This window comes from Lemur catta, chromosome 1, assembly GCF_020740605.2.
Source record: "Lemur catta isolate mLemCat1 chromosome 1, mLemCat1.pri, whole genome shotgun sequence".
Taxonomy (NCBI): domain Eukaryota; kingdom Metazoa; phylum Chordata; class Mammalia; order Primates; family Lemuridae; genus Lemur; species Lemur catta.
The window spans coordinates 214491687-214517340 of record NC_059128.1 but is presented as its reverse complement, the minus strand read 5'-3'; the positions used below and the strand labels follow the sequence as shown (position 1 = coordinate 214517340).

At 36.8% G+C, this 25654-nt stretch overlaps 1 protein-coding gene across 3 annotated transcripts in view; it reads right to left on the bottom strand.

The window, feature by feature from the left end:
- LOC123630388 (interleukin 1 receptor accessory protein) overlaps nt 1-25654 on the bottom strand; it is a 133359-nt gene that overhangs the window by 44945 nt on the left and 62760 nt on the right. For all 3 annotated transcript variants that reach the window (XM_045539929.1, XM_045539930.1, XM_045539931.1), the window contains 2 exons: nt 3143-3428; nt 570-756 (listed from right to left, as the gene is read on the bottom strand). In XM_045539929.1, the coding sequence (XP_045395885.1) occupies nt 570-756; nt 3143-3428 (473 nt within the window). The remainder of the gene's footprint in view (nt 1-569; nt 757-3142; nt 3429-25654) is intronic.

Below are 25654 nucleotides of genomic sequence, written 5' to 3'. Positions count from 1 at the left end.
TAAATTCTGTCCATGGGTTTTTTTCCCTGTGGTTTATGTGAAGATTTGAAGCAATTCAAAAGCTATGCTGCTGCTACAAGTGCCACCTTCCAACATTTCCATTTTTTGATTAAACACTTTCCAAATCCCTCAGATGTTGGAGAGCCCACAGATGGACAGTGCCCACAAATGAGGGCAAACAAGAAAACACACATAAATAATAAAATATAATACTGACTAATCAAGAGTTGAAATTCACCAGATGCATTAGCAGCTTCTGACTCCACTAAACAGTGAGTAGAAATGAGCAAAATTTCTCAAAATGTTTCACGGGAAGTTGACAGAAATAAGGTAGTTCTGGTATTCTAGTTAATGTGATTTCAGAAATGGTAGGCTGAGGCAAATCACACTGCACCACTTCCTTTAAAATGGTATAGAATGAGGAAGTGGTGAAAGAATTGTATAAAGTTATTGAGGAAGAAATCAGAAAACCTGAAGAGAAACATCTCAGTTATACATTCAACTCAGCAAATAAGTATCATCATTTTATATACCATTAGAGAGAATAAAATATCATCTAATTTGCTTACCATATACCAAGTGATGGTAGGTTGGACACTGGAAGGAAAAAATCCATCTACATTTGGACATGTGATCCTCTGAATACCATATTCTATGTACAGTCTATATACTGGGAGTTTCATGGGGGAATTGAAACAGCTGTCTTTTTGAACAACTTCCAGGGGAAATGCAACTTTGCTGCAATATGTGGTGTTCCTGAAAAGAGAAATATGCAATGGATGGGTAGTCTTATTTGCATTTGATATAAAACAGCAACCACACTAAAGTGAACTAAATGAAGCCAGGCTACATATTGAGACATCTTCTAAATGTGTAAGTTCATGTAAGGATTAAATAGGTTATGGAGGCATTTCTTATACCAATTAACATGACAGAATAAAAAAACAGGCACAATTAACTACTATTAATGTATTATTTTAGATATGATACTAAACGTGTGTGTGTATATGTGAGCTTATATAAATAGTCACATGCCACATAATGATGTTTCAGTCAACAACAGATCACGTATATAATGGTGGTCCCATAAGATTATAAGGAAGCTGAAAAATTCCTATTGTCTAGTAATGTTGTAGTCATTGTAACATCATAGTGTGACACATTACTCATGTGTTGGATGCTTGTACAAACAAACCTACTGTGCTGCCAGTAGTATAAAAGTGTACAGTCATGTCCTAGCCCTTCACACTAACTCACCACTCACTCACTGACTCACTCAGACCAACTTCCAGTCCTGCAAGTTCCATTCACGATAAGTGCCCTAATACGTGTACCATTTTTTACCTTTTGTACTTCATTTTTACTGTACCTTTTCTATGTTTAAATACACAAATACTTACCATTGTGCTACAATTCCTATAGTATTCAGTAGAGTAACATGCTATACAGGTTTGTAACCTAGCTCAACTCTCTTGTATGAATATATTAGATGCCAAAGCTCTCAGATGTGGATATGACTGGCAGAGCTGAAATGATGTCCCAGATTCTCTGTTTTCTCATAGTGCTCTTTTGACTATAACCTGTTTTAACTTCCACCATGTTGTATTAGAACATAAATAAAGGGCACATGAGCGTTTCAGGCTCCTTCCTTGGAAGCCACGTATCAGTCTAGAGTCCACTCCAGTGAAATTAAAGTGTTAGGTAAAAAGCCTCAGGACGGCCTTCAGAGGCTATAGAGACCTCCCCAAGGGCACAATGATCCAAAGGCTTTTCTGTGATAGAAAAGAGGTCCTTTTATACATAATCATAAAATAGTTTACATTTATCAAACAGAATCATAATTTTCCATCAACAGTTAATATCCATGAGAGGAAAAAGATCTGGTATTACTTATTGTTGTGGGCTGAATTGTGCCCTCCTGCAATTCATATGTTGAAGTCCTAACCCAGAGTACCCTAGAAGGTGACTATGATTCGAAAATAGGCCATTTAAAGACATAGTTAAGCTAAAATGATGTTATAAGGGTGGGCCCTAATCCAATATGACTAATGACCTCTTAAGAAGACAAGATTAGGACATAGACACACATGCAAGGAAGACTATGTGAAGACATGGAGAGAAAATGGCCATGTACAAGCCAAGAAGCACTGGGAATGAAAACAATCCTGCAAACACCTTGATCTTGGATTCTGGCCTCCAAAGTTGTGAGAAAATAAATTTCTGTTTTTTCAAGCCATCCAGCCTGTAGTATTTTGTCATTGCAGCCCTAGTAAACCAACACACCTATTTAAATAGTAGGAAACTATGTTAAAAGAGAAAAAAATAATGTAGATGGGAGTTTAGAAGACAAAGTAAAGCCTAGTAGTTAAAAAGGGACTGGAGGTAAGAAGCAACCAAAGAATTAAGTAAGCTTTAAAGTAGTTATTCTTTAGAGAAGCTTCAGTTTTTTGAAGTTTTTTTTTTTTTTTCTAAGCAAAAACAACAATAATCTATAGTAAAAGAAAAATAGGCAGAGTGGAGTAAAATATAAAATCTATGTGAACTTTCAAGAAAAAAAGTGGATTTGAAAAAAAATTTTGTGATAGACTGTTTGGATTATATTTTTATATTCTCAGGGATATGGTGTTCTCTTGCTTCTTAGGGGAATTTTGGTAGAAATATTTAAAAAGAATTGTCCTAAATACATGTGCTGCCTCCCAAATATTCTTTCTTCTAAAAAGGCACTCTGAGTCTCTATTCTGTGCTTGACACTTTGAAAGATGCCAAAAATAATAGCTATGAATGGGCTCTACTCCCTGCCTTGTTCATTGTAGGAAATGGATGCCTCCAGGTGAGGAATAAATGTAGGTAGGTACCAATGTCATGGGAAGGGAACAAATAAACAAGGGTCCACCTTTAGACAAATTCGGCATTTGTCAGGGTCTGAAAAAGGAACCACCTATGAAGAATGTTCACAGGGGGCACAATCATTTTCTCTACACACCTCCTTTAGTCTACTTCAGCCAAGCCACTGAGAACTAACTTACTAAACTCCATCTAAATGTTTTCCTTCCCTCCCCAGCTTCTTAGCATATGAATCTTCTAGACAAAAACCCTGGAACAAAAGGGAAGGAAGTCAGTCCACCACCAACAGTCAGGCTACCTTAACATGCAGGTATAGTTGCCAGTGTCATTGAGGAGGGTGGGCCGGAACCAGAGCACATCTTTCTCCTTACTAATGCGGTTCTCAGGAAGGCGGAAGTTGATTGGCTCCTCAAGGTCCCGGTCCTGCCTAGTCCAATACCAGATCAGAGTAAGGCCAGCTGAATGGGCTGTGCTGTAGTTATATTTCAGGAAGTGTTCAAAGAGTGGGCACTTGATGCGAGCTGGCTCATCTTCAAACACCTGGATTTGCCTCATAGTATCTAGTCCCCAGTCATCGCAGCGTTCTGGAATAATAAAAAAAAAAAAAAAAAAAAAAAAGAGAGAGAGAGAGAAAGGGAGAAAGGGCAGATGAGTCACTTTACAATAAAGACCTCCAGAGAACACAGCACCTCAGGATACCCAACCTTTTCCAGGAACCTCCTTCTTTGGTCATCTTCAGTAACCTTCCTCTAATAATTGCATATAATAGGCACCTGTGGTATGAAGAAATTACTTCTCATTTTTTAAAATTGTTCTTTGAGTATCTCTTGAGTAACAACTTGATCTGGTAGCTTGATCCTGTTAAGCCCTACAAGGTATGGGGGGTGGTATCACCTAAAAAAAGACATCATATGTTTCTTCACTTCTCAGGAACAGAGAAGGTTTTAAGGAGGAAGTTGTAACTGAAAAGACAACCCTTGGGTGGATGGGAGAGAGAACTCCCAGTTGTCCCTAGGTCTCCTGATTTTAGGGCTAGACCTGCACTGTCCAGTAGAAATTATAATGCTAACTACGTGTGTAATTTTAGACATGCCAGTTGCCACGTTGCAAAATTAAAAAGATGCATGTGAAATTAATTTGAATGATATATGTTGTTAAAGCTGATATATCCAAAATGTCAAAATAAAATTAATTAGCTGTATTTACAATCTTTATTTTGTAGAAAACCTTCAAAATTCAATGTATTTACACTGAACAGTGCATCTCAGTCTGGGCCAGCCACTTATGTCCTCTAACTACCTTACTAAAAAGCAGCATGGTCCTATAAAGGTCCAGCGTTCTCAGTGGTACTCACTGGGGCAATATGCATTGGGGAACAAAGGTGCTAGAGTTTCAATGACTGAGAGTCAAATAAAATTTGTAATGGCTTTTATGATTTTTTAAAAAAATATTTTAAATTATTAAGGGTACATAATAGTTGTATATATTTATAGGGTACATGTGATGTGTTGATACAGGCATACAATGTGTAGTAATCAAATCAGGGTAATCACTCATGTATTCAGAAGAAAGAAAACATAATTACTTCTTTTCTTAAGAGTGACATCTGAATGGGAGGGCTCTAGAAATCACCAAATGAAGGCCAAACAGAGGTCAGGGGTGATGGAGTCCTGTGAGCCACAAAACAATCATCTTAAAATAATATTCTTTTTCCCTTGTATCCCTAACATGCATACATACATATCATACACACACACACATATATACATATACATATATATATATTTTAACCGTGTAATCTTCCTTATATTTCCATTGACATCTAAAACCTTTCATGCTAAGTATAATAATCAGAAAGGATATATTTAGTGTCACATTATAAATAACATCATTTTAAAATAAAATGGTTACATTGCTCTTTTAATCACAGCCAATGGAAAAGTGATTTGCCACACACCAATATCCAACCTAAAAATACATGAACACTTTGTTTTAACCATTATAAATTCCAGTGTTTCTTTTTCTTTTTGAACTTTCATTAATTCCACTATCTCCAAACATAATTTTACTTTAATGGAACACAGTCTTACATTTGATAGTTTATATTTAATTTTTCATCATTCTCAGCTTTTATTTTTAGTACAATATATAAAGCACTAAGTGTTTAAAAGTTTTTCCTTTTGAAATGAGTTTTATACATTTAAATAATATATATTTCCAATTTTATTAGTAATTATTAAATACAAAATGTTAAAATCTTATTAGAAAACATGCCTTAATCTAAATGGGCTGTTTTTGAATGAGAGAATTTAGGGCATTCATTGAAAATTGTTTGCTTATATGTAAACACTGAGGAAATGTCTTCATAGCCAGGAACAAAAGGAGTTTACTTCTAACAAGGTCACTCAATTCTTTAAACTCCTTCTGAGCTACATACCCATTTTATATTTTTATCATCAAAAATTATTTTTAATGATCAATTGACAACTCTAAAAGACCCAGTCTGCAAAAGCAGCCCTGGTTCTCACTCTTCCCTGTATCCACACCCTGTGCAATTGAAAAGCGTGAGTCACCCAATCAAGCAGGAGAGTCTGCTTGATCACCCCTTGAGTCTGATCTGCCCTTGTGACTTATGGCTTACACAGGCCAAGGAAAGCAGCAAAAATGATTGGGTAACAATATAAGCCTAAGACTTAAAACCTGCTTTTTCTCTTGGAACTCTGATACCACCATGAGAACAAGCCCAGGAAAGCCTACTAGTAAATAAGAGATCATTTGGAATGCAGGTGAGGCACCCCAGCCAGCAGCTAGCCTATCCCCAGAAGCACAGCTGTCTGGCCTTTCCACAACTAACCCAAGATGCAAGAGCAAGCCCAGACTAGGTCAACTGTGTCAGGCAACTTACAGACTCAGAAGCAAAAAACATTCATGAAATAAATAAAATGAAGTTTTGTCATTTAATTTTGTGGTTGTTTGTCAGACAATATTTTTGTAGCAGTGGATAACTGGTAGAACAACTATATTGGTAGTTGCTTTAATTTTGATAAAAGCAAAGAATTTGAAGCTTTCTGACTTGCAAAAGGATTTGTCACCAAAGTAAGTAATAAATCTCTGGGAAATTTAACAAACTATTTTCTTCAGGACTCTACAAATGACTTTGTTGCTATGCTTTCATTTAGAAGCACTTTTTTTAACATCTAACAGAGAGAAAGAATTGGGAAGATCAAAATATTGTTCCCATCAACACACATTTATAATACAATATTTTTATAAAGTATCTTATTACATTCTTTAAGTATATTTCCACTAACACTGCAAAGTTTCAGAGTTAGCTCACTGAGTTTACAGAAAATTAGAAGTCTTACAGATAAACATAACATACTTAATATATGAATCCAATTTCATTTTTTTCTGAAGCTCCCCAAAACTAAAATAATTTTTCAATACAAAATCCCAAGTAACTTCAAGAACAGGAGAAAAGACAATAGAATAGCAACATCAAAATGGACAAGTGGTAACAGACTTAGCAGATTTAAAAAGAAAATTCCTCAACCAGCAGGGGAAAACTGGAGAACAAACTAGTCTGTAATCCAGAATGTTCAAAAAACGCAGGAACTATCAGCACCAAGATAAGGAGTATTTAGTGGTATTCACCCAATATTTATGGGTTCTCCTCCCAGGCATATTTATAATATTGTAGTTTCTGTACTCTGAAGTAAAGAGAGGTCATATGACTCACTTCCACCAATAAGATGTAGTCGGTGTCACTTGTGGTAGGTGTTTTTAAGAGTATGTTTTACCCAGTTCCCTTTTCATCTGTTCTGGCAAATATGAAAGCACAGAGATTGAGACTCCCTTAGCTTGGGTCCCTCAGTGTGGACGGTATTCAGCAGAGCTTTGTTATTTTAAGTCGTAGATAACTGGGATTTGCTTGTTACCAATACCAATAATCTATTCTATCCTGACATATGCCGTCAGGTACCTCACAACTGAGGATACAGGAAGAATGGTAAGATAAAGAAGATCAGATTACATCTATATCAAAAAGTTATACCCTTTGTTTCAATCCTGCTCTCCTAGTACTGAACAACTCTCCCCTCTCAGCTTCAAAGATGAGGGTAACCAGACATTTTACTCCAGACAAGAGAATGAAAGAATCTTCTGTGGAAAATTTGGCCAGCTTAAGAAAAAAAGATCTAACAACCTCAGTGTCAAAGATTCTTTAACAAATCATGCAGCCACATCATCCAAAAGAAAAGATCATGTTTAACAAGCTACACACTCATATTTAAAATTTTCAATCAGCCTCTTAATCTCTTCTTAAATATGAACAGGTAACTTGAGAAGAGATCTGAGAAGAATCTCTACCATAAAATGCAGTGTCCAAAGAAACAAAGTCAAAGAAACTGGGAGAAAAACAAGATTATTCAAGGAAAAGTAAACATTTAAAACATACTATCAACAGCCTTGGAGAGATAAGAAACCTTCTGCATTCATGTAGCAGGAACAAGATGCTAAAACAAAGAAATATTCAGAGAAAAAAATACTTATTGAAATTAAAAACATGATTGTAGAAAGTAAAAACTTAATAATTTCTTTTTGGAAATCAAAGATTTCCAAAAAAGTAGAGTAATAAAGGAAAAGGCACAAGAAATAGACAAGAAAGTTAGAAGACCAGTTCAGGAATCTCAATATCTCAATAATAAGAGCTGCCCCCTCCCCCCAAAAAATACAAAGAAAAAAATTCTCAATTAAATAATTCACAGGAAAAACAATACCATAATTAAAGCATACAACCTTCTGAATTAAAAAATCCTGTCAATTGTCCCAGCATAATGGATGAAAATAGATTTACACCACAAAAATATTTCAAAACAAATGTAGGAAAAGAGAGATTCTATAAACTATTAGGGAGTAAAAAAGGAAAAAAAAATAGTCACGTACAAAACATCAGGAATGAAAAGGGCTTTTACAAAACATCAGGAATGAAAAGGGTTTGGGGTTCTCAAAAACAAGACTGGAAACCAGAAGATAATGAAGCAATACACCGTAAGGAAAATGATTTCCAATCTTGAATCTAAACCTATTGAAATTATCATGTGTGAAGGTGACATTTTCAGACACACAAAAACTCAGAAATTGTATTTCCCATGTGTTCTTTATCAGGAAGATTCTGGGGGATTTGTGCAACCAAACTGAAAGAATAAAATAAGAATGAGGAAAACAATATGGGATCCACTTCAAGAGAGAGAATGGATCCCCAGAGTGACAGTGAAGGAGATCCAAGGACAACAGCTATGCACCAGAGCTTGGTGATGCCCCAGGAGGGGCAGAAGGGGATGAAAACCTCCATTAAGAAAAAAAAAAATGTAACTGGTAGATTAACTAATGACATTAGCAGTGTGAAAACTTATGCTGAAAGGTAATTGAAAATTATGAAAACGGTTACCAAAAGATACAAACTAAAGTAAGCACATGAAAAGTAATACAGTTAATAACTGTAAAAAATAAGAAAGGTAACACAATTGTAGATCATTAATCTAATGTGAAGACATTAATTAAATGATTATTGATTCAATTACCTAGAGTGGAATGAGTAGAGAAAGCAGAGGGGATATCAGTTTGAGAGAGATAATCCTCATGTACTATAATAAAAAAACATGAAAAGATGATGACAAAGGTTGACTAAACAAAAAATAACAATATACACAAATCGGATAGTAAAATATAGATGGGAAATTCCAGAAGAAATAAGCAAAACACCCAAAAGTGATTGACTCTGAGGAGGATAACTAGTGGGAGTGAGAAAAGTGAAGGCAGAAAGAACATAATTATTTCAGTATAAGTCTTTTAATATATTGACCTTAAAAATTCTATACATCATTTGCTTTCAATAAATATAAATCAATAATTAAAAAAAAAGAAAGGGAGGAAAAAATATCCACCACGTAATATAATTGGCAAAGCCATTTGCAGTGTCACCACCCTCATCACACCGACTTTCTGTTAGAAAACATCTTGATTTCATTATTTAATTCCAAAAATCATGTTGATATGCATTGGCATGACAGCATTTTCACTTTTGAATTATAAAGTATATAGTTTTAAAAAGAAAGAGAGACAGAGTTGGACAGCAGATGGAGTCTGGAACTTCATCATATTAAGTTTGTTGTCTGGATGAAATAAGATGTCACTGCCTTCTCTATTTCATTCATAAAGATATTCTTTATGCTGTTCCCAAAGTCACCTCCCCAAAAGAGTGTACTTTTTGACTAAAATTGGCTGATGGTAGATGCAAGCCTACTAAATGAAAATTAGCATCCTCCCTGTAATCCCACCCTACAGTATATATCAATTCACCCCAACTTGGGCCACAGATCACATTTTTGATGTCATGATTCACTCTTAACAGGAACACTGGTAAACTGGAGAGAAAATGGAAGCCCTGCTGGGGGTTAATGGTGCCTTTTTATTAAAGGAAACTTTCTGACACCAGTATAATAAGTGTCACTTTGTCTGGCCCCTGGAGGGCTTTATGTCCCTGGGCCATGATTAATAGTAAGCGAGATAATGAGTGACAGGCAGATTTTTCTTTTGTAAAGGAAGAGAATGCTGATTGGCAAAGAAGAGATGGAAAAGGAAAGCTAACATAACATTTCCAGCACGTACTCAGGCATACCAATTTAGGAGGAATTATAAAACGAATTTCTGGTGATCACAAGAACAGAATGTGGTAGAGACTGTCTAGATGCTGATTAATCCTGTTTTCACCCCTGTGAATACTTCCTATCCTGAGCACTTGGGTTAGGACCATGTGATTTGTTTTGGGCAATGAAATGTGGCCAGAAATACTGTACAACCTGAACCCCCTGCATAATCTTTGGTGCCCTCTTTCCCTTACATGGAGAACCTGATGTTCAGAAATTTTTGCAAAGGGAACCATCACAGAATAGAAGGAGCCTGGACCCTTGCCAGTGCTTAGGGCAGAGCTGCTCCGGATGTCACTCACTTACAAGGGGCTGTGACATGAGTGAAAAATAAACCTCTATTATGTTAAGTCACTGAGATTTATAATAACAACTAGTATTACCTATTTTGACTAATGAAGGAAGGTAGAAGTTTCCTTTCATGACATAAGTTAAAAAAATCAAGAACAGACACTTTTAAAAAAATAACATTTGTTAAAGGCTCTTATATACCTTTAACACCAAGATTTTTGGACTCTTCCATAGACTTAATATGTTTTCAAGTAAATTAAGTACAATGCATTTTAAAGGGAAAATAAATAATTCTACGTGCTATGTATGTTCATTGCATTATGTTTTATGGGCCAAATGGATATGTCTCTAAAGTGAGTCAGCTTCCTTTATAATAGAGACTGAAAATATATGTATTATAATAGTATTCATAAACATTAGCAAAAAAAATGGTATTATTATTGAGCTTTTTCTTTGGGGTATTTGCCCATTTGAAATGAGTTCTGTGAGTTTTTAAGTTTCTCTAGACAGCCACCTGAGGGTATTTTGTCAGAGCTTTTTAAATTATTCAATGAACAAATAAAAATAAAATCTATGGCAACAGGCTGGAATGTCATGTAATAACAAATTAATTATATGATTCACTGCAGGCACCAGCCTCAGAAAAGACAGGAAAAGGCTGTTATGCAAATAGATTTGTCTCTAATAACAGCAAAGGGAATTTATTAAATTACTGGCATAAGAATTACTTTTTTGTTTAGAATGCCCCTTCTTATTCAGTTTACCCCACAGTGGAAGTCCTCTTTAAATCGGCTCCTCAACATGGGGGAACCACAAAGTCATCATTTCCCTCAGCCAAAGGGTTTCTTAAGGCTGAGACTTGGTAGCACAGAGGACTAATGGAAATGTGCAAAGCCTCCCAAAGCCAAGTCACTGGAAAATCCAACCCACGCTCCTGACAGCAATTAGCATTTATATAGCAGGGTATACATTTTAACTAATTAATCTCACAACACCCTCTAGGGCTTTCATGCCCATTCCCACATTACATGCCAGGAAAGGAAGACAGAGAGATTAATTGACTTACTTTTGCCTGAGTGGTAGCACAAATAAAAGCTGCCTAAACATAGAGCTAGGATGCTTGTCCCGAATCTAGGCTCATACATTCAAAGGAGGATATTTCCCACAGAAAAGCTATTCATATATTTGTTTTTATTAAACATTTATTGAGAACCCGGTGTAAGCAAGCCACAGAGAGACATAAAAGTATAAAAACTCAAGCAGCTCACGTATAGAAAAGAAAGAGCAAATATTTGAATTCTGAAAGACATAAGGTGGAATTACTTTCCATATGTAATTATTTACCGTGTGCCATTTACTTGCCATATGACCTTGGACAAAATGCTTCTCCTCTTAATCTCAGTTTCTGCATGTGTAACCTGCCTATTTTACAGTATTGTATGAGAATTAAAGGGTCTAGCATATAAAAGGAGCTCAGTACATATTAGCTGAATTTGCATGATAAACCTGAATGGATCCTAGCCCATTTTCCTTGTATCCCTAGCCCATCAAAAAGTTAACAATCTTCACAAAAGAAAGACAAAGACACAAAACTAACTGAACAAAATGAGCCAACTGTTATAAGGTTTCCAAACAGAAGCACAGTTGAAACTGAATGAGCCTAGAACATAAAGTACTATATAAACTGGAAAGTTCCATACATGTATTGGTTACATTTAATCTATGAAATGTGATTTCCCATGTGACCTGTGGCAAACCATTTCCTGTGGCAGACCTCCAGGTCTGCAGCAGGGACTGCTAGAGGAGCCCCATTTCTGTGCCTCTGTCCAGCCCCTCCCCTTCTAACAGAGTATGGTAATTTTCAGTTGGGCACATAACCATTCAGAATAAAAGTGACATTTCCCAGCTTGCCACTCACCTGGATATATTAAGCAAAACTACCCAGAATTTAGTCAGGCAATTAAATTCTGGCCAGTGGAATATGTTTGAAATCATCATGTGGTAGATTCCAAAAGCCTTCCTTGAGAGACACTGGCATGTTTCTGTGTTTCCCAGGCTCCTCCTACCATCCCATTTGTTTTTCTTCCTGCTGCTTGGAACATAGATGTGATGGCTGGAGCTATATCATGGACTGTAATAATTACGGTCATACCCTAAAGATAATGAAATCTGAAAGTGAAAGGAGGTGGGACTTTGAATAACTTAAGGAGCTGCCTTACTAGCCCTAAATTTTCTACTTCTAGACTTTATGTGAAATAAACTTTCTTATACTCTTGTTACTTAAAGTGTGGTCCACACAACCCACCAGCATCATGGGCATCCCTTGAGAGCTTAACAAAACTGCAGACGTTCAGGTCCCAGCCAGACCATCCCCAGGCGATCCCTATGCCTATTAAAGTTGGAAAAAATTAGTTTAAACTACTGTTATTTTGAGTTTCCTATTCACAGTTGATCATTACCATCATTGATAATAATGTTCTATTTCATCTGTTCAAATAAGTGGGTAGTTGAACAATTCCTGAGGTTCTATTCATCCCATGAGTTTGTCTTTTTGATTAATACTTACATTTAAAAATATATTCCTTTTTGTTCCTCAATGAAAAAAATATTTAAAATATCTTGATATTTTTCTAGCACTGTCCTATAATAAACCACCGATGTTTTAAAAACCTGCAAACACCATTCACCTAGAGTACAATTTATAGAGGAAATACTATTAAAACTGGGAATTTTTTTCTTCAGGAGAGAACTACTAAACCAAAATCTAGAAAATGTTTCTGAAAATTCGTATTTGTCAACTAAGCCATCAGAAGGAGGGAGAGAGGTGGGAGTGGGGGAGAGAGCTGGAGTGCCAGCGAGCATCTATCACACATCCTCCTGCTGCGGGCACCGCCCAACAACACTGGGCTCCTAACTTGGCAGATGGCTTTCCTGGACCAGATAATCAGACATACCTTACTCCTACCAAGAAAAGGGAGTTTTCTTGATCAAGTAATTTGAAGAAAATAAGAAATAGCCCTTAGCAGAGAATAACAGATGATAAGATTTGCCAGATTAGGAAAGAATGCCAAAAATCAATAAAAGGGGTGGGTGGGGGAGAAACCCACAAGCCACAGCTTCAGTTTTGTTAGAGATTGATCCTAGAACAAGTTTTATCCCCAGTAGTATAATACTTCTCCCCGTGACACTGAGTATTTATCTTTACACTGCCCTAAAGACTGTCATTTTATATTAATTAGAAGTGGCAGGCCTTTCTGGAAAAAAAAAAAAGTGTAGAGAAATCATTACTGGGCAAACATGAAAACAAAGAAAGAAAGAAGAAAAGGAAGACGTGAAAAAGGAAAGTGAACTCCCACAGATGAAAACAACCAAACCTAAGAAGTTTAAATTTAGAACTATAGTAGGTCACACTTAAAGTTACAAAATCAAATTATCTAAAGGATGACATAGAGTAGGGTCTTTTATAGTCTGTTATTACAGGATGAAAATTCTAGGACTTCTGAACAGTTCGGTTTTCATTCAGTACCTGCCATGCTGAGGTTCCACTCTTAGTTTGTGAACATGAGTGTCATTTTCTACAAAATTTTCCTTGTGGCAGGAGACTTGAGTAAAAACCCTGGGTTTTCTAGAGAATTTTAGAGTTCCCAGGTCTAAAGAAATTGCTGAAGGTCTTCAGGCTCTTTGTTGGTCTCCATCAAATTATTTCATAACTAGGTTTTGAAGCACCAAGAAAAGACCCTGAATCATCATGTGTTAATGTCCAAGAAGGGTCCACTAGCCACCCTTCCCGCTGCTGTGCATAATAGGGAAGATAATGGAATAGCATCATCTAACAGTCACCTAGAACAGGCTCTGCTTCTCTCATCAAAGTGGCACCAGGGGTTAGCAAGCTACAGAATGGATTCTGGGTATGCTGCCTCTGTACCACGGTTCATTATTTTCTTTTTTTTAAAAAAAAAAAATTGCTGTAATGAACATCCTCATGCAGCTGAAGGGAATGATTTTCTTTGCAGGGATGTTGTGACAATAAATAAACTGGCTTATGTCAAGTGTGGAACAGTACACTGGGGAAACTCTAAGTAGTCATTAGCTGGTTTTTGTGTTTTTTTATCCTCTAAGCAATCTTTTCTAATCCATGATTAAGATGTAAAGATCCAATTACTATTCTCATATAATAACCAAGCAGCTTTTGCTCTCTTTATTCTCATTATTACATGCTATTTATTCAGGGTCCAACGGGTGCTAAGAGCTATGAGCAAAATCTGGAAAAAAATATGGTCTCTGCCTTCAACTTTCCATTCAAGAAACAGATTGTGAACACTGGAAGTAAAGGCATTTTATGCTTTATCATACAGTCCCAGAACAGATGGGTCTTAAATCTAGTTGCAGCTTCCAGTTCTAGTAGGATAGCTGGTAAGGTCCCCATTCTACAGACAAAGTAAATGCAGCCAGAGAGGACAAAGGACAGGTCTGCAAGTGGGACAACAATATATGATAGTGGTTGGGAAGGACCAAACCAGCTCTCTTATATCCCAAAATGACTTTTCCTAGGGAGTATACAATGGCAAGTCTCTGACAATCCCATTTCTAATGCTTGTTCTGCCACTTCCTAGCCATGTGTAAGTACATTAAATATTCTCATGTGTAGGAAAACTGGTTTGAATATTAAATGAGACAACACTTGTACAACATTTTACAGAGAGCTGTTAACAGAGTTCTTGCTATTGTTAATATTGTACTTCTCTCTTTCTCAATTCCAAACTGAGCATGGCCAATTTCAAATGGAATATTGCTCAACAAATATTGTTGATGGATACCCTATGGGGACTTACCTCTATCAAAGTGATTGAGAGTGTTGGACAAGGGAGTTTTTAAAATATTTAGAAAAATCCTTTCATGTTTCAAATGGACTAACTAAACCCAGAGAGTTAACTTGATAAATAACACAGAGCTTATTAGTGTCAAGTATAGAATCATTCCTTTTCAATCCAAATTTTTTGTTCTTTCTATTACACCATCCCAGTAAAATATATATTCCATATACATATCTGAACAAATATTTCCAGTTGGTATTGGGAATGTAAATAGTACAACAGTGCATCCCCCTTCAAAACAGACAATGAAAGAGGCTAATAAGAATCAAACCCAGGAAGATTGGAACAGATAATATTAATATTGGGCCATAAAAGATATCTTTGCATGCGTTCTATATGGTCAAGACATGCAATTATTATTCTCATCCCTCCCATTTTACAAGTGAAGAAGCCTTGTCCTTGAGGCTGAAAGTAAGCTAGGTAGCAATGCTGCCTACAAGTGTGACACCTGAAAAGAAGAATCCTGCACCTCAGTTTCCACATATGTAACAATACATGAAACTAAATATGAAGCTAATAAAAGTGCCTACCTTCTAGAGCTGTCATTAGTGGTAACCAAGATCATACATGAAAATGCCACAGGGACTCTAATAGATGGTAAGAACTTAATAAATTTAAGCTACAATTACGATGTTGATTTTTTACAGATGAGGAAATCAAGACCTCGAAAGACAGTCAGCAGGAAAAATGAAATATTTCGTGTGTCAGTTTTCGAGTTTTTATTACATTTTACCAAAGCCAGGAACAAGAAACTCGAAATTAAGATTTGAGTTATAAAATGTAGAAAGCAGGCTAAGCATGGAGTCACTTCTTAATTAGCAGAAATATCTCAGTGATCACTTTTCCACTTAACAGTGTGGATGTAAATTTAAAGCTCTCCAGGGACTCCGCAGGTCTCCATACCCTCCAACACCGAGTCTCACTTCTCAGTTGTGGGTCAGAGAGGCTCATCCAGTAAAAGTACATCAGGAGCCTTCAACTTTCAATTAAGAGCTATCCAATTCTCCTGCCTCAAGATTTGCAGTCATATTCCATGCACATCTACAAAATTAAAGGAAAGTGCATCTTGTGAGCCTTGTCAGCAACCTCCCTAGCAATTCTCAGGAAATTGCCCGGAGTAAAAGGAAGCTTATGATCTTCATCACCTGCCAGAGGAAGAGACACAGGCTACAATCCTGCCACTGTGTTTAACAGAGGCATCACCTGTGAAATGTCAGTGTGGTCTCATTCAATTTTAATAATGTGTCAAGCATGTAAATTTTTCTTGAAGGCTGGTAGTGGCAAGCAGAAAACAAAAGATTCTGAGAGAAAATTGGGTGAACCAAGCATCAAAAGCTAAGAGCATGAGAAATTGGGTTTGGAAATATGTCTGCCAGTGAATGATGATGGGAAGGCTTTTGTCAGGAAGAATTCAAAAGGTGGGGGTTCTGAGTGGCTAGGTGTTCAGTGGTCACTTGCCTAGAGAGCACTGTCACCTCTCGAGGGGAGGAGGAGGTCTTGGGAAGACTAAATGCCAAGATAAAACCCTGTGCCAAGTTTCTCAATAGTTCACTAACCCCTAACCCACGATACATCTTAGAAAACCACTGCAAGTTAGCGGTGGAAAGAGGCCTCAGAAATCATCCAGTCTTTTGACACATTATACAGATTATAGTCTGAGATCAGAGGGGTTGGGAATGCCTGAGGTTAAAGATTGGGTTAGTGGCAGAGCCAGGATGAAAATCTCCCAGATTTCTAGTTATTACTAGTTATTTGGCCTGTATCACAAACATTACCTCTGCAAATAAAACCAACTACAAAACACTTACATCAGTCTTTGTTTTTCTTTTCTTCTGGAATGTCAGAGGTTGAACATTTATCTTCAGCTCACTGACTCACTATAATCTTAAGGTTGAGAATGTTTGCCTCATATATTTACTGGTAAAGAGAAAATAGAAACTACAAACCAACTTCTCTGAAATTCAGAGATATTAAAACAAAGGAAGCAAAACAGGAGAATGTACTTTTCATATATGAAGCAAAAGCAAATACTCTAGAAAAATCAAATTTAGAATCTCTTACATAATCTTTGTTGCTGTCAGCTCCTCTTTCACATGGTACACACATTCCCTCTCTATTCACACTCAACCAGTAGATATACCATGAATGTTCTGTCACTGAAGAAAAGCAAACTAATTACTAGAAAGTAGAAAAATAAGAAAAATAGGCAAAAGATCATCAAAAGGGCCTGCAGTCATACAAAGAGGGCTCTTGGGAGCTTCATAGCACAATTATGACTGTCCAGGTATATAACTCTAGTGTATGCATGTCCAGGTATATTCCAGGGCAACTCTGTCAAGTCCAGGACACTCATCCCTGGAGACTCTCAGTCTCCTAATATTGCATGCAGTTCCCTGCCTGGTGGAAAAATGAACAATGCAGGTGGATGCTTAGAAAGGTGTAACACAGCTTTTTTATTTCCATATGCTTTGAGGCACTAGAGTTTTCTGATTGCTGAACCTGTCTTCTCTCCACTGACCTCCTCAGGCTCTCAAGTCATATTTAGCCTTTTTGCATCTATTTTGGAGACTTTATATATTATATACAATTTCTTCCCTCAAACGCTCGACTCAATTTGATTCTTTATGTTGACATATATCTCAAACCATGCTCTTTCTTTCTCTCCTGTACCAAATTAGCTACTGAACCTTTCTTTGAACATAAAAATTCACCTTCAGATAGATCTTTTTTTTTTTTTTTTTTTTTTTTTTTGAGACCAAGTGTTGCTGTGTTGCCCAGTAGAGTGCCGTGGTGCCGTGGTGCCGTGGTGTTAGCCTAGCTCATAGCAACCTCAAACTCCTGGGCTAAAGTGATCCTCCTGGCTCAGCCTCCCAAGTAGCTGGGACTACAGGTATGCACCACTACGCCTGGCTAATTTTTTATATTTTTAGTTGCCCAGCCAAATTTCTTTCTATTTTTAGTAGAGACAAGGTCTCATTCTTGCTTAGGCTGGTCTCCAACTCTTGAGCTCAAGCAATCCTCCCACCTCGGATTACAGGGGAGAGCCACCACGCCCGGGCCAGACAGATCTGTTTAAACTTCTTCACAACGAAACATAGTTTCTGAGGTACCTCTTGTAGTATTCTTTATGTAGAACAACGGTAAAGGGTCAGACAAACTGATTTCTTGCCCTAATTTGCCTGTGTTATCACCAATATTATTATATTAATAACCACTACCATCACTTAATATTGAATGTCTTCTATGTGCCAGGTATTAAGTGCTTTACATTTAATATCATTTTTAATCCCGATAACAACCCTTTCAGAGAGTTTTATTATTGTCCCCACTTAACAAATGAGGACCGTGAAGCTTAGATATGTTAAAGGATATATACACAAGGAGATATTGCACAGTAAGTAAGTGGGACACAGGGATTCTAATGCAGATCTGCCTCTTTCTAGAGTCTAAGATTTAATATTGACTGGGGCCAAGTAACTTTCCTTCTCTGGGATTCCATTTTCTCATGTATAAGGCAAGACGGTAAAACCAGATCTATAAGCCCTTTCATCTTTATAATATGATGGTTTTATAATCAATGCTAATTTCAAGAATATTTTCTAGCCTGAATCTGAAAAATATAAATCAAACCAGTTTTCCAGAGAAAACAGCAGGGGTGGGCGGGCACTCATTAATAGAAAGGGGAACAAAATGAATGAGAGTCTAATAACTGGCATAAAATCCTCGATTAGCAGTTCCCAGCATCAGAAGGCACATGTCATAGCCAAGAGGCAATGGGGCAAATCACATCTGTCTGAATTAGAGGGTGTCATTATATAGTTCTGTTTCCAATGGAGATTCTGAAGCTACCTTCATGCTCAACTTTCCTTCACAACACTCACTTTTAAAAAGCAGAGGAGTCAGAAATGTCAGCCTGTCCTCGAAGGCAGCTCCCTCGGGCGTTAGCTGCCTCTGTCTTATTAAGTATAGTCAGGCATGACTCAGCTCCTCCATCAACTGTCTGAGAAGGAGAACATTTCATGCTGGTAGAAAATCACCTTAAGCAGAACAATGGGAGGCATTTAAGGTAGACAATTAGAGTCGGGTTGCTTATTACTCAAAATCAAATCACCCTTTTCCTATTTTAGACAGGAGAGAATAATCATAGCCAATAGGGAAACAGGACTGTTTTTGCTTAGAACACATCAGATCACCCTGTCATCTCCAGTTACAACTATCAGCCACTCAGACACCTCTTCTGTCTGGGTCACAAGGCAAGGTGAACTGTGGGTTATGTCATGTCCTTCAATCAATAAACCCTCAGTGAGAATTTACCACATACCACAGTTTATAATAGGCTTTAATGGGGGATAAAGATCTAAGGAAGACTTATTTTCTGCTTTCAAAGCTCTCACTATTTAAAGAGGGTGGACAGTCAAGAGAAAAACCACAATGCAAAGCAAAATGAGGCAAATGCTAAAAAGAAAAAAGATGCAGCGTGTCTAGAGAAAGCATAAGGACCTCTTAATTCTGACTTCAAGAGAGTTGGAAGTTGAATGGTGCCTTCACAGAAGAGATAGCATCTGATTTAGGGCTGATAAAATGAATAGAATGTGCAGTGACAGATACAAGGGGAGGAGTCCAGGCTGATGGGAGCTATGATTAGTCAGTCTATCAGTCACAGAGTGTGGGATGATTTAGCAGAGCATGAGAATGGTAGACTAGGGTCATACAGGGTGAGAACAGACTTTGTTCTGGTAGCAACTGAGAGTCACTGATGGTACTTGAAGAATTAAGTGACATATATTAACTGTAAGCGGAGATAAAGGATGAGTTGAGAACTATGTTTGTGCCCTGAAGTTGTCTGATGGGTCACACACACGTGCAATTCCGTATGTGTCAAGAATAGAGTTTCTTTATCCATTTGTTATCCCTGCTTTTACTTGTACAAACCACAAACGAAGTCAAAAGAGACAATTACAGCAAGCTGGGCTGAGGGGTGGGGGCATGCAGTGAGGCTAATGGCTTTTGAGGTGGTCCTTTTGCTGTACAATTGTTAGAGTGGGGGGCTGTGATTTATCAAGATGAGAAAGACTGCATTGTCTGGTACCTGCTCCTTTTTCATCCCCTAATCCCCATCATCATCAAAGATAATACATGGGGCTGTATTCCACTTTATTACTGTTTGTGGAGCCTAATTATCCACATTCTTTATTGTTGCTCTCCTGGGGAGCCCAATCTCAAGGTATTTTAATAACCTGAAACCTCAATAAATGACAATGCTCTGTAGTACAGCACACTGTCTACATATCCCTCTGGCTCTCAGGACATTATTCTATAGGTTATAGATAATGGGATACCTGGATTTTCTTTCCAACTACCTAAAGGCTCCTTGTTAAGAGGACAATAGTCCTTTTCATCTTCATAGCCCCTCACTGTGTCTGAAAAAGCCTAGAAGCTCTGTAAACATACTGAATGAAGAAGAGAATAGTGGTAGATCCAATGAAGGGCCTGGGAGTGGGACTTTTAAAATAACCATAAAAATTAAAGGTTAGCAGCAAAGACTAGCTACAGATAAGAAGAAAATATTTACAAATCATCTACTCAGTAAGGGACTCATATCCAAAATATATAAAGAACTCTTAAAATTCAATAAGAAAACAACTTCATTTAAAAAAAGAAATAAAAGATTTTAACAGATACTTCATCAAAGATATGTATATGAAAAATAAGCATATAAGATGCCCCAAATTGTTAGTTATTAGATAAATGCAAATTAAAAATCACACAAGAGACTGTAACATGCCTATTAGAATGGCTAACATTTAAAAATTGGAAAATATCAAGTGTTGGTGAAATGTGCAGCAGCTGGGCTCTCCCATTCATTAATGATAGGAATGCAAAATGCAGTAAAGCCACTTTGTAAAACAGTTTGGCAGCTTTTTATCAGGTTAAACATGCACTTACCATGTAACCTAGCTATATCAATCCTAGGCATTTCCCTATAAGACATGAAAACTTATATTCAGACAAAGCTTGTACATAGATGTTTATAGCAGCCTTAATCATAAGAGCCACAAACTGGAAGCAGTCAAATGCCCTTCACCTAATGAATGAATAAACAAACTGTGGTATATCCATACAGTAGAATACTACTCAGCAACAAAGAATGGACTTCTGATACAAGAACAATGTGCATGCATCTCAAATGCATTGTGGTAAGCGAAAGAAGCCAGTTCTGTTTGATTCCATCTATCTGACATTCTGGAAAACACAGAATTATAGGAACAGAAAACAGATCAGTGATTGCTAGGGGCTGGGGTTTGGAAGAATTGACTGCACAGTGGCAGCTTGAGAGAAATTTTGGGGGATAAAGGGAATTTTTCTATATCTTAATTGTTGTGGTTATTACACGGTTGCATGCATTTGTCAAAATTCATAGACTTCATACATCAAAAACTCCATTTGACTATATATAAGAGTGAATAATAAAACAAAAATAAATTTTAAAAGGTACAGTTACTGCTTCTTAATTAGAGACTTGGCTTTATTTGTAACAAATGGGAGGGGACAATCATTTGCCCATAGTCCCATTCCACATTGCCCTTTCCCACCCATCTCCAGTGGTCAAATCACACTAGCCTTCAAAGCCTAATTTGAACACTATGCCTCTGGATACAGATGGCTACTCTCAGTCTGAAGCAATTTCTCTCACTTATAAACCACCATAGCAGTTTCTCTGGACCTCTCTTCTGACACTAACCACTTTCTACCTTGCATTATTGTTATTTAAGTTGTTGGCTGATTCTCTGCTAGATTGTGAGCTCAAAGACAGGGTTGGTTCCTGCTCACCCAACACAGTGCCAAGCACACAAACTTTGATGGATATTTGTTTCTAAATGGGGTGGAATGAGGAAGCTCATGGGAAAAACAGAGATCAATAACTGCATAGAAATAAAAGTCAGTGCTTCCTCAGAACTCCCTGACATACATGATATGTTCTCTCGTACAAAATAAATTCATATTTGTTATTAAAAATGAAATGTTAGCCATTTATTATATCCCTTCATTCATTCATTATTTACTGAGTACCTACTAAGTGCAAAGGCTTTTCTAGGCACTAAAGATACAGAAGTGAATAAAATGGTGCCTGTCCCCCTGGAGCTTTCATTCTAGAGAAGGTAACAGACATTAAATAGTTAATTAACCAAGCAGTTAAGTAAACAATTGCACAATTAATGACAATTGCTATTGGAATGAGTACCAAGAGAAAGAACTACAGGGTAATATGAAAGGGTATATTAAGGGAGATCTTACTTAGCCTGAGCTGCCAGTGTTTAGGGAGGGAGAGGAATTGACTTTGAACTGAGAGCTACAGAATGAAGGTGTGAGGGGCAGAGTTGGAGGGCAGTGTGTGAAGGAAGAACTTAGAGGAGAAAGGGAACAGGATGTGAACATCTGAAAGAATCCCAGGAAGCTTCATTGGCAAGAACAAGAAAGACAGTGGAATTGAAGAGGCTGAAGCAACACGTAGGAACCTGAACATGTAAGGTCATATAGGTCACAGTAAGGAACTGAATGTTCATTCTAAGAATAACAGGACATATATACTTCCAGGGATTTCATCAGAAGAGACACCTGATTTATCTTACCATTGTAAGCAGATAACACTGGTTGCTATGTGGAGAATGGACTGCAGGGAGTAAGAGGGAAGGAGAAACAAACGGTTATTAGCTACTGCAGAAAAATCCAAGAATGAGACGGTGTGGCGTGGACTAGGATGATAGTTAAGATGGAGAGGAGTGGACAGAGTTACATGAAAAAAGAACTAAGATAGATGAAAATGTAAAGAATAAGAAAGGCAACTTGGTTCAGAGGCTCTTGAATCTCAAACTTACAACTTCAATTATGGAATGCTAGAGTGTCAGAGTGAGAAAGAACTAAACAAATTTACAGATGAGGAAACACAGATTCAGAGGGGTTAAGCAGCATGTATAAAGTTACCCAGGAAATTATTAACAGAGTAGTAATATTATCCCTCATTCCCAATTTTTTAGAACCTAACTTTGACCTCTACTTTGTTCTTCATTTTTAAAGCAATCACAGTAATGATGCCATCCATCAGTCACGGTATCAGGGACCCTGAGACATTTAGACATAAAACATAGGAGATGTAAAGTAGTGTGAAGAAAGAAACAGGATCTGTTTTGTTCACTAGTTTATCCCAATGCTAAACAAATGTCTGGCTCATTAAAATATTTCAATGAATCACTGTTGAATGAATATATAAATTTTCTTTTCCCATCTTTCTTTTGCAATTATGTTCTAAATTACAATTGAAAAATAATACAAGTCTCAACTGATTTAGAGTCATCAAAACCAGAGTTTTGATCCACTGCAGAGAACCATAGCAACATAAGCTGGTATTCATGCAACTGGTTTTGAAGAATATGCTACTACCTGCCTTTGAATTCTTAGAAAATTGATATGTAAATGAACATCTAGATTTCAGAAAAACCCCTCTGGGCACGGGTGTAATTACATTTATAAATATAAATTCTTGTAGGCATGCACCCACCTTTAAATGTAAAAATCTCAACCCTAATTTCATAACACAGAGACCAACTGATGATTACCCATCTGCCAAATGTGTGGCATCAGTTTCAACTGAGCTTTGCCTCCTTATTTGCTTTTGCTGGTTACAGAAAACTTTTCATTGCAATCTCTCACTGGATCTCCATAAAAACTTAGTGAGATAGGCAGGGCTGATATTATCATCTTCATTTTATAGATAAGGATACTGAGAGCCAGGATTTGACTTGTATCCAGGGTTTTTTCTCTGCATTATATATCGTGAATTACCCAGGGCATTTCCTGACCCAGGACATCTTCTGAGCTCTCACAGCACTGAGATTTACATTTGCTATGCTAACAGGAAAAGGAAATGCTCAGATGCTCCTCTACTATATCAGAGATTAAGGGGCTGAGTCCTAGAAAGACCTGTGAATTCACCATGACCTCTTCTGCTGCTTCTTTTTTTTTTTTTTTAAATTATTGAGGTATGATTGACATATAAAAACCTATACATATTTAAGTATACAACTTGATTAGAGTGTATATATATACATATATATATATATGGCCATAAAACCATCACCACAATCTATGCCATAAATATATCCATTGCCTCTAAAATTTCCTCCTTTCCTATTTATTTATTTGTCATTTTAGTGATAAGAACATTTTACATGAGATCTACCCTCTTCGCAAATTTTAAGTTTACAATACAGAATTGTTAACTATAGGCACTAGTAGATTTCTAGGACTTATTCATCTTGTATAACTGAAACTTTACACCCTTTAACTAATACCTCTCCATTTCTCCCTCTTCTCAGTCTCTTAACAGCCACCATTCTACTCTCTGCTTTTATGAGTTTGACAATTAATATTTGTCCTTCTGTGTTTGGCTTACTTAACTTAGCATAATGTCCTCCAGTTTCATCTATATGGTAGGATTTCCTCATTTTTTAAGGCTGAATAATATTCTAGTGTATATATATACCACATTGTATTGATAATATTCCACTGTATGTATATATCACATTTTCTTTAACCATTCTGGTAAACACTATGGAAGTTACTCAAACAATTAAAAGTAGAACTACCATTTGATCTAGCAATCTCCCTTCTGGGTATACATCCAGAGAAATTGAAATCAGGATCTCAAAGAAGTATCTGTACTCTCAGGTTCATTGCTGCCTTATTCACAATAGCCAAGACCTGGAAGCAGCTTAAATGCCCATTGATCTCTTCTTTTTTGATGCAATGTGTTTTACCTTAAGGAGTCATTCTATAAAGCTGTGATATGGTACCTAACCTGAGACTCACCCGCTACTCCAATACTTCGAAAAAGGCATTTACAATGGTACAGTCACCTTGGAAAATAGTTTGGTAGTTCTTCTAAATGTTAAACATAGAGTGACTATGATCCAGTAATTCCACTTATAGGTATATACCAAAGAGAAATGAAAACGCATGTTCACACAGAAACTTGTATACAAATGTTCACAGCAACATTATTCATGATAGCCAAAAAGTGGTAACAATCCAATGTCCATCAAAAATGAATGGGCAATCAATGAATATTATTTATTAATAAAAAACAATGAAGTATTGATATAAGCTGTAACATAGATGCACCTCAAAAACATTGCATTAAGTGAAAACCCTATGCTAGGCTAGTCACAAAAATCCGCATATAATATTATTCCATTTATATGAAATTTTCAGAATGGCAATCCATATACGGAGAAAGTAGATTAGTGGTTGCCTTGGGCTAGGGGAGAGGAGAAAGGGGATGAGGATTGGCTGCTAATGGACACAGGGTTTTCTTTTGAGGTGATGAAATCTTCTAAAATTAGATTATAGTGAGGACTACAAGACTGATGTGTCTGGTTTTAATGCTTGCAACACATGGAGTCTTCAGAAAAAAATATAAAATAAACCTAGTCCTTAGCAGTAAAAGAGTAGGGATCCCTCAAATCTGCCAGGAAAAAGAATAATAGGCTTGGGAATAGAAGATAGGGCTTGAGTCCTGGTTCTTCTACTTACTATACATAAGACTAGGTCTAAATCATCTAACCTCTCCAAGCCTATACTTCCTTATCTATGAAATGGGAATAATGATATACAGGGTGCCCCAAAGTCTCCATACAAAGGAAAAATTTTGTAAAATTCTGTAATGAATATTTTGTAAATAAAGGTACACTTAGCTACAATTTCCCATTTTCCCTATGTATAGCAGCTTTTGGGACACTCTGTATTTTAAAACATTATTCTGAGGATCAAATAACACAAGCTTTCTTAAATGGTAGAACACTAAATGATGTCACTTACCACTGTAATGATTAGTGAATATAATGGTAATATGAATTATATCTGGCACACCGTGTAAGCCCA